At 44.0% G+C, this 12,796-nt stretch overlaps 1 protein-coding gene across 12 annotated transcripts in view; it reads right to left on the bottom strand.

Annotated features, from left to right (window-relative positions):
• ATP8A2 (ATPase phospholipid transporting 8A2) overlaps window positions 1–12,796 on the bottom strand; it is a 729,626-nt gene that overhangs the window by 237,647 nt on the left and 479,183 nt on the right. For all 12 annotated transcript variants that reach the window (XR_011378928.1, XM_070049167.1, XM_051850719.2 and 9 more), the window contains one exon: window positions 11,541–11,651. Coding sequence is in view for 11 of the 12 variants with exons in the window: in XM_070049167.1 (XP_069905268.1) it covers window positions 11,541–11,651 (111 nt within the window). In the remaining variant the exon portion in view is untranslated. The remainder of the gene's footprint in view (window positions 1–11,540; window positions 11,652–12,796) is intronic.

Raw genomic sequence — 12,796 nt, 5'->3', positions numbered from 1 at the left:
CGCAATATTAGAGAAGACTTGAGCAGCAACTTCACCAAAGGAGACCTGCAGATGGCAATGACACCAATGTCATTCTCAACAGAGAAACAAAACAGACACTTTACCTTAGGTTAGGTATTTACTGAGGGAAATGGAAACTCGAGTTTCTACTACAACCTAATGGGAGTTAGAACACAGGTGATCCTCAGAACTGGCACAGGTGAGAAATGGCTGACATCCTTCAGCAGGTGAACGGCAAACTGTGGGGCACCCCCACAGTGGAACACTGCCCAGCAACTGAAACTCGCAGACCCCGATGCTCCCCACTGCACAAGCACAGCTCAAGAGCATTCCGGGAGGCGAAGGACTCAGAAGGAAGGGTCACAGGCTGGACAATCCCATTCACAGGATGTCCTGAGAAAGGCAAAACTACAGGGTCAGAAAACAGAGCAGTCGTTGGCAGGCCCTGGGTGTAGGGGCGAGGCTGACCACAATGAGGACTGGGGCATTTGGTTCTGTATCTGCGTGCAGTGGTGATGACGCGACACTGTGCGTTTATCAAGACTTAAGGGACTGCACAAGGAAAAGGGATCATTTTACTGCATGTAAATTACACTTTAGAAAAAAAAATAGAAGAAGCAGTGTGCCATAGATATAAATACCTTCCAAAGAACAAAGGAAACTGTAAGGTAAGGCTTACAAGGAGGTAGAAACTTCTGGTGAATAGCCAGTATCATGAAAAAGCAACTTTTGAATTGGCAAGAGGCAAACAAAAAAATTATCTAAACAGCTTGCAGCTTAGTTAAAAGAACAATGAACTTCATCCTGGAATCCCTGGATAAAAGAAGCCAATATTTTAATCAATGTTCTACTGGCAAGCTCCAGGGGCATAAGCAATATTTAACAGCATGGATCTACTTTGTCTTCCATAAGTTTGAAGGACCAGGAAACAAAGTATATATATTACTCCTATTCTTTTTTCTCAAACATATTCACCTTAAAAATTATTTATTTGTTAGTTTTCATTTTATTTGGAAGGCAGAGAGAGAGAGATCTCTCATCTGCTGGTTTACTCCTTAAATGCTCCCAACAGCTGGGACCGGGCTAGGCTGAAGCTAGGAGCTGGGAACTCAGTCCAGGTCTCTCCTGTAGGTGGCAGAGATCCAACTACATGAGCTGTCAGCTGCAGCCTCCCAGGTGCACATTAGCTGGAAGCTGGAAAGGGATGCAGATATGCGACTCAAACCCAGACACGTTATATATATGGGGACATCCCGACTGCCAAGTTAGACCATAAGCCTAACACCTGCCCCCTATCATTCCTACTCCTTAGTCTCTTTAAAACAGTACATGTGGTCTACCAGGACAGTGAACAGAAAAGAGAAGTGGAATAGAGATGTTCCCAGGACATCTGCTGAAACACCAAGAGAGTGGCTCCAAAGAGCCGTCAGAGTGGAATGGAGATTTTACCACTGGGGATATGGGAGGATGTGCTTCCCAATATGCTATTTATTTGTTTATTTATTTATTACAGGCAGAGTGACAGTGAGAGAGAGAGAGACCGAGAGAAAGGTCTTCCTTTTGCCGTTGGTTCACCCTCCAATGGCCGCCGCGGCTGGTGCGCTGCGGCCGGCGCACAGCGCCGATCCGAAGGCAGGAGCCAGGTACTTCTCCTGGTCTCCCATGGGGTGCAGGGCCCAAGCACTTGGGCCATTCTCCACTGCACTCCCTGGCCACAGCAGAGAGCTGGCCTGGAAGAGGGGCAATCGGGACTAGAATCCGGCGCCCCGAGCGGGACTAGAACCCGGTGTGCCGGCACCACAAGGTGGAGGATTAGCCTATTGAGCCGCGGCACCGGCCCCAATATGCTATTTAAAATACAAACAGTTTGCACTGAAGGTCAAAGAGAAAGATGAATTGCATTAGTGTGAATCATCACTTTTCATTTTCATTTTGTTTCAAAAATTTGCAGCCTCTCTAATTAATGCACACTTGCAAGCTGAGGTGCCATTCTTTCATTACTGGAGGGATGTGTCATGAATTCCCTTGATTTCCTGTGTCACCTACTGCATAAGGTGTTCTTCTTCTTGCCAAACTGGCTTTTCTAACAGTCTAGAGCTGAGGGGTTCAATCAAATATCCCTGAAATCCACTTGCTCAGAAAGGTACTCTTTAGGCAAACAGAGATAAAAATGGATAGACAGGGACAATCTGTGAACTGCTGTTTAGTACTGTCATAGAACTAATTTATTTATTCCAAAGATTTATTCATTTATTTGAAAGGTAGCATTACAGTGAGGCAGAGGCAGAGAGATAGAGCTTCCATCTGCTGGTTCACTTCCCAAATGGCTGCAACAGCCAGTGATGGGCTGATCCGAAGCCAGGAGCCAGGAGCTTCCTCTAGTCTCCCATATGGGTGCCGGGGTCCAAGCACTTGGACCATCTTCTACTGCTCTCCCAGGCCATAGCAGAGAGCTGGACTAGAAGTGGAACAGCCGAGTCTTGAACTGGCACCCATATGGAATGCTGGCACTGTAGGCAGCAGCTTCAACCACTAAGCCACAGCACTGGTTCCTCATATAACTTATTTAAAAAATTAGTAGAAACATGATTTCAAAAGTTTGAGGCAAGTAGGTCTCTACTGGCATAAAGCTGGATGAGAAGAATCATGTACAGGAAAGCAACACAACACAAACTAAATTGGCAAGAAAACCAGTAAGAAACATCCTAGTAAGTGAAGGTAACTTCACAAGAATGAAAATCCATTGAGAGTTTTCAGCCAAAATAAAAGTAAGATTAAGGGAGGGATATACTTACAGAATATAGCAATATTGTACTTTATTGTTCCCAAAGACAAGGTGACACAAAATGTAGTAACATTTTTCTTCTAGTACTTTCTGTACTAAATGAAAGTTATACCAGGAGAGAGGTAAGTGAGGTCAGAAAGGCATTTCCTAAAAGGAAAGCCAAACAATATGGTCCACAAGTAACCTTATATTCTAAAACAAAAAAATATATGTGAAAAGAAACAAAACATTCAATCAATTCTCACATGCTTGCACCTCCTGAAATGTGGGTAATGGATGATCTGTTTATGGAATGCGGGGTCTAGTCCTGGAGAGAGCAAAGCACTGAAGGCCCCTGCCCTTAGGGCATCCTCTCCAATTTGGAAAATAAAAATACCATGAATCCTTCCTTATAAGCAATTGGTATGACGTTACTGACTGCTGCCTCTGAATGCAATAGGACTGCGAGGGAGGGATGCAAGATGGACCGTGTGGGCACTGAGCTGGATGCCCAGGCTGCGATTTCATTCTGTTTCTGCCACAGTAACAGAGTAGGAGGGAGCACGGGCAGCCTGGTGCTAAAGCACAGCTCCAACCTCTCAAAGTCCACCCCAGCCCTGTAAGTTCTTTGCTTCAGCCTTTGTTTCTAGACGTGCTTTTTTTTTTTTTTTTAATTCCAAGGGGATTTCAACATTTTACAGAGTTTTAAAGACTCAATTTTTAAACCATCAATGCTTAAATATACCTTTAAAATGCTGGATCTTTATAATGATCCTTTTAGGTAAGGCAGCTGCAAAAACATCATAAAAAAACATACACGAGTATTGTCACATGTAAAAGGCAGAGAGTGTCTATTTTTATAAACTTCAAAGTGAGTGTTTATCACGTAGGAAAATCCATCCCTCCAGACTGCAAATATTTCTCTGGCTTTATATCGACCCCTCCCTGTCCCCTCACCCACTCTCTTCCTTTGCCAATAAACTCCCAGCTGTATGAACTACAGGGACCAACTGGCCTTTGAGAGAACATTCCTGAGCACATGTCTAACTCGTTCTGCAGCCATCCTTCCGACTGAAATATAAAACCCCACCACCCTGCACTTCTGCCCTGCTATTTACTAATGGCTCGGCTCACTTCTGACATTTATCATAGCACTGGAATAGACCGGGAGCGTGGAATGGGAAAGACAGGTGCTGGCCTCTCTTTGGCATACTGACCTGACCCTCTCCTCCCACCCCTCTTCCCTCTTCACCTGATAAGTCCCTATTCTTCCCTCAGCTTTTAACTCATTTAACCCTGGGACCCTAAGACCCCAAGCCATCAGCACTGTGAAGCACAACTTCTAAGAACTTTCTTGCAAGCTGTTTTGCCCTAAGCCAGTGACTGCCATGCTGTATTGTGATCACTGGATATCTCCTCTGCATTCCCTACTCTACCCAAGAACAGCGACTCTGTCTAGTTCATCTTGTCCCCATGACCCAAGCGAGAGTGCCTGACTTGGAAAATGAGGAGGCATGAGGCAAGGAAAGTAGAACTCAGAACGTGATTTTTACTGAATTCCCATTTCTCAATTGCTCCATGGGAAGTCCCACCTACATATTACAATCATCAGCACAAAATAGGAAGCATTCAGCTAGTCACAGGCCCAACAACTGGGGATGTTCTTGGGGGTGTGGGAGGCACTGTGCCTGTGCACACACAGAATTCCCTATGCACACAACCATGGGAACACCCAAACTGTCGTCACCTCTCCCCACCCCCCACTAGTTGGGAACTTTGGGAGGCTTGTCTTAGTACCCCTGGTCTTAGCACTCTGACTGCCATAGAGTAGGTGGTAAACACTTAATTAAAGCTGTTAATAGAAAATGGCCGGTTTGATACTTGACAAGGTCATGGCCTTGACAGTCAGGGCCCCGTGTGGACTCTGTACTTTTCAATTTGTTTTTTTATCCTTTAATATGTTAACATTAAACTCACAGCTGCTAAGCTAGCCCCTCAAATGAAGAGTCTGTATCAGGAACTGTCAAGCCAGCCCTCCTAAGACAGACGCACCTGACAGAGGAGGGAAGCTTAGCTATCAGGAATTTTGTCTTCTACAACAATGAAGTTTCTTGTGTGTCAAGAATGAAATACATCTTTTCAAAGTGTATCTAAGCCAAGCATCAGATCCAAGAGGAGGAAAAGTCATTGGATGCATTTTTGATCCTGGTTTAAAACATGTACTCTCTATGGATTCCAACACTTAAAGCAAAATCTGCCCCAAAGCCAGTGACTTTTCAAAGCCGTAAAACAGCTAAAGGGAATGTGCATATGTTTTCAGAAAAAATAAAAAATTCAAAGTACTCATCTACTGAGACGTTTGGGGGATTAGAAAGACATTTTCCACATGAACCGTAATTCATTTTACCTTTTAAATTTGAAGACACAGAAAATGAAATGCTGGGAAGTCTTCTCTCATATTCTGTAGTCCTATGGATAAGAGCTTTTTTTGTTGTTTGCTTGGTTTAAGTTTCTCAGATATTGACAAATCTTAACTAGTTGTCAATTAATTCTGTTGGTTAGGTTTCATTTGGTCCTAAATTGCTACGGTCTACAGAATCCTTATTTTTTTCAATCAGTGACAATATTTCCAGCCCTCAGGCTAAATATGTGTCCCATTTCCTGGCCTCTATCCTATACCAGCTTCATAAAAGAAAACATTAAATTTCATTTATTTGTTGCCAAAAATAAAAAAGACACCCAAAGTAATATGTAATTCTCATTTTTTCACATCAATTTCCATTAATTGTGGTTATTCTCCATTTTAGGAATCACCAACTAGCCATCATTACCTCTATTTCAGAGGTAATTTGACACACTTTCTTTACATGATAGTGTAGCTTACAAGAGGTCTAGGTCAAATTTTTTTTGAAATACAGGTTAAATTCAAGTAATGTTCCTATCACTTTTCTCTTTTGAATCTTACTATCACAAATTCCTTTTTCTATTTCAAATAACATTTTCCCAAGCGTAGAGAAAGTTTAGGGACAAAGGCGTACCTACTACATGCTTACAATGCTGATGCTGCAGTGTTTTGAAAGTATACTCTGTTTAGGAACCTCAGAATAACTCACTCCCATGGTGGATCTTATGAAAGCTCATGAAAATGCAATTTTGAAAAAAAAAAAAAAAAACTATGCACAGATTTAAATTTGCTTTGCACTCTCCAAAAAAGCTCTCTAATTTATTTTCACAAACTTTTTGAACTTCGCTCATAGACTGTTAAACAGTATGGGAACTTTAAAAGAATGTACTCAACCCTCCTACTTAGGTGATAACATCAGGACTTCAAAAATTTATAGGACGCTTTCCCTAACTTCTTCAACCTTAATCCTTGCATTTAAGGCAGATTCCTCCCATTGTCAAAATCAAAGAATTTTTAAAAATCAGTCTTTGCTTTCCGCTTATAAATTCCATGGGGGAGACAGTTACATAGGATCATGATTTATGCCCCAGACTTAAAATTACATTTAAGTTCTCTGCTTACCATCTACCCAACGTATGACAGATGAACATTCTGAAATCACTTTTGCTATGGAGCTTGCCTATTCCAAAATGAGAAAGGGAATCACAGTTCCTATCACCAACCAAACTCCTGTCAAGTCTTCAGATCCCTGTCCTTGGCCACTCACATCCTGCATTATCCAGCCCTATCTCCTTGCCTTTGTTGATGGGACTCCCATTCCCACCCATCCTTCCCCGGCTGCAGGCACACAGGGAAAGTGCTCCTCTAACCGGCTGATAGGAGCACCCCCTGCAAGGATCCAGAGATCCACACAGGATTTCACCTTCTGAGAAAGGGAACCATCTGGCTGGGGACATGAAATTGAGCACTTAATTAGATTAATAATAATAATAATAAACTAGAAGCTGGCATTGTGGCATAGTGGGTGAGGCCGCCGCCTGCAGTGCCAGCATCCCATAGGGTCACCAGTTCGAGTCCCTGCTGCTCCACTTCCAATCCAGCTCTCTACTATGGCCTGGGAAAGCAATAGAGGATGGCTCAATCCTTGGGTCCTTGCACCCACGTGGGAGACCTGGAAGAAGCTCCTGCCTCCTGGCTCTGGATCAGCGCAGCTCTGGCCATTGCTGCCATCTGGGGAGTGAACCATCGGATGGAAGACCTCTCTCTCTCTCTCTCTCTGTAACTCTGCCTTGCAAATAAATAAATAAATCTTTAAAAAAAAAAAAGGAAACTATAGGTAAAATGTATTTTTCAAACACCCAATCTCCCTTCAAATATTTTGTCTCTCTCAAGGTGATGGAAGCACAACAATCTTGTGGAATTCTTTTCTATTCTTCCCTTGTGTTCAGCATCTTTTTTTTATTGTGCTAAAGAATACATAACACAGACTCTACGACTTCAGCCATTATCAAGTGCATGTTTCTAGTGATTCACACTTATCCTGCAGCTCCAGCCCATCCACACCACTGTGCAACCCTCGCCAATGTCCACCCCCAAACACCCTGGGGACATTCTTCTCATGGTCTGTGGGAGGCAGAGAGAAAACTGCTAGTTTTGTTTCTTATGACAAAAATCCAGTTTTCATTCAACAAAATGCATTTTAAGAGGGTTTTCTTGCTATATGCTAATTAAGCTTCAATAACACTAATAAATTCAAAGTAAAGGGGACGCAGTGGTACACAAGGCTGGTATGACCAGGACCCAGACCACAGAACAGCAAGTGAGCAGAGGAGACTTTATCAGAAGAAATGAGGCACCTCTGGAGGGTTTGATGCGAGGGTGGTATTCATCCATTTACTGATTGTCAACACTTTTAAGCAGATCTGTTCCAACCACTGTAAAAGATCAAATGTCATTTTCAGACGTCGCACACTGCCTGCATTAGAGATGGAAGCCTAACTAGTGGCTTTTATAATTGCCCAGGTGAAACCAAACTAAATAAATGCTGTACTAGGGGGCACGGGGCAAAGGGTACATGCACAGGGCTACCACAAAACCAAGGATTCTATCATTGTGCTGCTATTTTTTTAATTACTTTATTCAATGATAACTGAGCCTGAGTAAGATTTATGTGGTACACTCAACAAGCATTATGTGAGATCTGTCAGCAGCAGAGAACCTGTTGTACAGAAAAAAATATATAAATTGAGCATGCATTATTACATTCAAGGTACTGTGGTAAAAATGTTCAAGTTAGATCAGTATCATTTTGGTGGAAAATTTATGGCCTGCATAGAAGGAAGTCTGTTATTCCACAAGACATTTTGTGGATGAAACCGGAGATGAGGTATATGTTTATTAATGCAGGAAATGGTTAAACAGTTTGTACAAAAATCGTATTGTGAAATGCCATGCGATCTATATGTAGTAACAAGGAATGACTTCCAAAACACACCGTGAACTAGGAACTGAAACATATTGTACGGCATGAATACGTTTATCTGAAAACAGCAGTCTGTTTGTATATACAAATATTTCTGTAACTACAGAGTGAAAGATCAGGGCAGATAATATATAACGGGGGATAGAAGTGAGAGGGGAGGGAACTTTCAGTCTGAGTTCCATATGGCAAGAACACATGCATGTATTCATTGTCCAGAAAAATCACTTTTATAGGTTAGGATACCAAGTGAGTAAATCGCATTACATCATAGGTATACAGCTCTTCCCTACAGTTTTGACTGCTAATCCAAAACATATCATGGTCCTTGTAATATAGGCTAAGACCATAAATTCTGTGTGTGCATACACGTGTGTGTGTTTAATTTGCCAAACTGCTTTTGGATTCTTTTTATTTTGTAAGATTTATTTGTTTATTTGAAAGACAGAGTTACAAGGGCTGGGTGTGGGGCGTGGGGAGAAGAGATCAATCTTCCATCCGCTGGTTCACTCCCCAAACAGCCACAACAGCCAGGGCTTAGGCAGGCTAAAGCCAGAAGCCTCTGCTACCCATGTACCCAAGCACCTGAGCCTTCTTTTGCTGCTTTTTCAGGCCATTAGCAGGGAGCTAGATGGGAAGTGGAACAGCCAGGACACAAACAGGTGCCTGTATAGGATAGCAGCCTCATGGGCAGCAGCTTAACCTGCTCCGCCACAACGCCAGCCCCTGGACTCCACTTTGAATTGACTGGTACTCACTCACATGCATCAGAGGACATCTGAGATGAGAACATATTGGCTACTGCACAGGATCTCTCAGTTACAATGAAACCGCTTAAGACAAATAAGTACCACAATTACTTTATTCTCACCATACTAAGAATTACCTTTATAATTTGTTCTCACTTAAGTAATTGATTAGAAGCTTACCTTTCGGATGAAAAACTACTCCTTGCAAATGAGCAAGTCAACCCACAACAATTTCTGACCTTGCAGTTCAAAACACACTAAAACAGCAGGCAAGCGGTGCTTTCCTATTTGAAGTGCAGGATTTTGCCAAGGAAACGACCTGGCAATGGCAGACACTGAGTAACGATCTAACCATCTGGGCTCAGTCCAGGATCCTGCTTTCTGGGTTTTCAAATTAATATCTCCTAGAAATACTAAGTGGAAAACTGGGCACTGGGAGGCAGAGAGTGTTTGCATTTGTTAACTTTATAAAGACCATCTGAAAAGGCAGTTTACAGAAGACCACTTAACAGCTATGGCTCAGCTACTACTGAAAAATTCATCTGAGATGTTCACATGGCACTTTCAGGGCCTGGTCTGAATAGTTTTTCAGACAGGCTAACACCGCCGTGCTCCCAAGAATCGGCATGATAGTAGGTGTGAATGATTCAGGAGGGCCCTGGGGGCGCCCCGGTGAGTCAGGGAACAGGAGCCCCAAGCAGAACCTCTCGATAAGGAGTGTAGACTATCTGTAATTTGCCGATGGTGAGGAAAACCAGATTATTGAGAAAGCTTGTGAGGCCAACAGCTACAGGAGTGTGCTGCGCTGGGAAGCTGGGAGAGCATATAGGGACAGACATCCCCACACCAACTTATCTATGACCCAAGTGACATGTACCAGTGACTCCTATCATGAATGAAAAGAACTGAGGCAGAGTGGCAGGAACAAAGATCTTAAAGTGCCACAAGGAAACTGCAAGGATGACAGCTGGAGGAAGACAGAAATTTCAAGATCCATTCTACTAACATCTATGAGTTCTTAAACAGAGTTGAGGAGTTGAATATTGCAGCACAAGACAAGTAGAAAGATTATGGAGGCTTTCAAAGATGACTGACTTTAACCTCATTACACTGAATAAATGACAACTGCATCTCCAAAGCGCTCAAGACTCTGCTACATATTTTATTCCTTGAACAATAATATTTATTTAACAAAAGCACACAAAAGATTCACACTAGGACAAACTGGCCATCTTTCAGGATTTTAACCAGATCTCCTTTGATTGCCTGTAACATTCCTTGAGAATTAGGGCTGCTCCCTAGCCTATGAGGAGCTTTTGTATTAACTGGAAGAGGCATTCTCTCTGCAAAAACAGCTGCAACACAGGGACGCATCCTGAGTAGGTTATCCTTCGTGCCGATCAGAGAAATGCACAGCTGTTTCCAGGTAAGCCCCAAGCAGCTGGAGGGACAAAGACACACGGCTATGTTTCTGCCCCGTTTATGCCTTTGGCTGAGTAGACCTGGGAGGTAAACAATTTGTGTAACTTGGGAAAATCGGTATTAGTTGAGTTCCAGAGGACTAACATGAGTCTAAAAATGTGACCTGTATGATTCAATTGGCAAGATTAGACAATCTCATAAAGAAGTGCTTTGTCACAGTTTCGAGAGCAAGCCCCATGTCAAATGATCTGAATGAAGTATTTTAAGGGATTACACCAGAAAAAGTTGATCTCTGCCTTGGTTATTATTTTTGTTAAGAGTTGAGAAGTCAGACAAAACATCACCCATACTAGAATGAGATACTAAAACACCATAAACAATATAGTTTTTCTAATCCACCACAGGGATCCACCACTGCCTGCTTCCTCTTTGCTAAACACATTGGGAAATCTAATCAAGAGGTTCTCCAAAGCCACACCTTTGTCGCAGAGGTGCCCTTCCCAAGTAATAATGAGGATGGCCTGTATCCTCACTGGTACCCAGCACTGCTTCCTGGGCCTATCAAGAGAGCAAGCATGTGTGTTTGGTAATGGAATTTACATCTTGGAAAACTGCTGGACAATAGAATACATGCTCGTGGCAATATTCTCAAGTACCTTCTTTGTTTACGCTCCACTCATTCCTGCACCTTTCCCATAAAGGTCCCCACATCCCAAGGCCCCACGAGCAGGGGATGAGTGCTCTTGCCCAGGGGACTTGGCAGATCCCATGAGAACCACAGTGAGAAGTCAGACCCTAGGAAAGCAAACGGTGACTGTGCTGCCTAGACACATCTCAGTGCCCACCAAGAAAGGCGTGAACACCTGCTGCCCAGGTTCTGACCAGCCTGGAAGAGGGGAGTGTGAGTGCCAAGGACACAAAACAGGCAGGGAAGGAGGAACCCAGGCACGGAGATGGATGGGGCAAGGGTGGGGGAGACACACTGGGGCACAGAGAAAAAGGCTGCAGGCTCCTCTTGGCTTTGGTTATTGAACACGAGGCTCTAGACTGGGATCTTAGACCTGGTGTCAAAGCGGGTTAAGTGTGACCTGGTGTACACAAGTCACAGCGGCATCTTGTCTTCAATTTTACATTAAAAAACTCTATCTTGAAATGGCTTTAAATGCCTACAGATGCCCTCTGGAAAAAGCCTCCTCCTGTGGACGCAAGGGACTTCCTTACCTCAATGATGTACAGGACCACATTCTTGTAGAAGCAGTACAGTATGCACTTCGTCACACGGTTGTAGCTCCAGGCTCCATGAACCAGCAAAAGCTTCTCTAAGTAGGAAAACTGAAATAGGAAAAGAACAAGTTCAGAAGAGCCTCTCCTTGAGAAATAAATGCCCTCAGGAACAGGAGACACACGGGTCAGGGAGAGGAAACCCCTCCCCAGGAATGGCTTGAGCAACTCCGTGATTATTCCCTCTAAACGTGCTGCTGGACTTCTAGCTGTTACTCTCTTAAAATTCTATGTATGCTGGTCGGCGCTGCGGCTCAATAGGCTAATCTTCCACCTGCTGCGCCGGCACATCAGGTTCTAGTCCTGGTCGGGGCGCCGGATTCTGTCCCGGTTGTCCCTCTTCCTGTCCAGCTCTCTGCTGTGGCCCGGGAGTGCAGTGGAGGATGGCCCAAGTCCTTGGGCCCCGCACCCGCATGGGATACCAGGAGAAGCACCTGGCTCCTGGCTTCGGATCAGCACGGTGCACCGGCCGCAGAGCACCAGCCACAGCGGCCACTGGGTGGTGAAACAACAGAAAAAGGAAGACCTTTCTCTCTGTCTCTCTCTCACTGTCCACTCTGCCTGTCAAAAAAAAAAAAAAATTCTATGTATGCTAGTGCTCTATTTAGGGTCCTAGGAATTAATTAGAAGATGACTACTTGAACTGGAAGAAAAGTACAGTGGGAAACAGATGCTTTAGACAATCCCAGATTTTCTTACAAACAGGAGCAAGGGACAGGGATGCTTGGGTACCAGTTTCTTGTTTTAAAAAGGATCCTATGTGTACATGTAAAATGCCTGCACGCAACACACACACACTGCTACACATCCATTTTGCTTTCTTCTACTTCTACATCCACTTCTTTTTTTTTTTTAATTTTTTTTTTTTTTGACAGGCAGAGTGGATGACAGTGAGAGACAGAGAGAAAGGTCTTCCTTTTGCCGTTGGTTCACCCTCCAATGGCCGCCGCGGCTGGCGCGCTGCAGCCGTTGCACCACACTGATCCGATGGTAGGAGCCAGGTACTTATCCTGGTCTCCCATGGGGTGCAGGGCCCAAGCACTTGGGCCATCCTCCACTGCACTCCCTGGCCACAGCAGAGAGCTGGCCTGGAAGAGGGGCAACCGGGACAGAATCCGGCGCCCCAACCAGGACTAGAACCCGGTGTGCCGGCGCCGCAAGGCGGAGGATTAGCCTAGTGAGCCATGGCACCGGCC

This window comes from Oryctolagus cuniculus, chromosome 9 (assembly GCF_964237555.1).
Source record: "Oryctolagus cuniculus chromosome 9, mOryCun1.1, whole genome shotgun sequence".
Taxonomy (NCBI): Eukaryota; Metazoa; Chordata; class Mammalia; order Lagomorpha; family Leporidae; genus Oryctolagus; species Oryctolagus cuniculus.
This window is presented reverse-complemented; position numbering and strand designations above follow the sequence as displayed.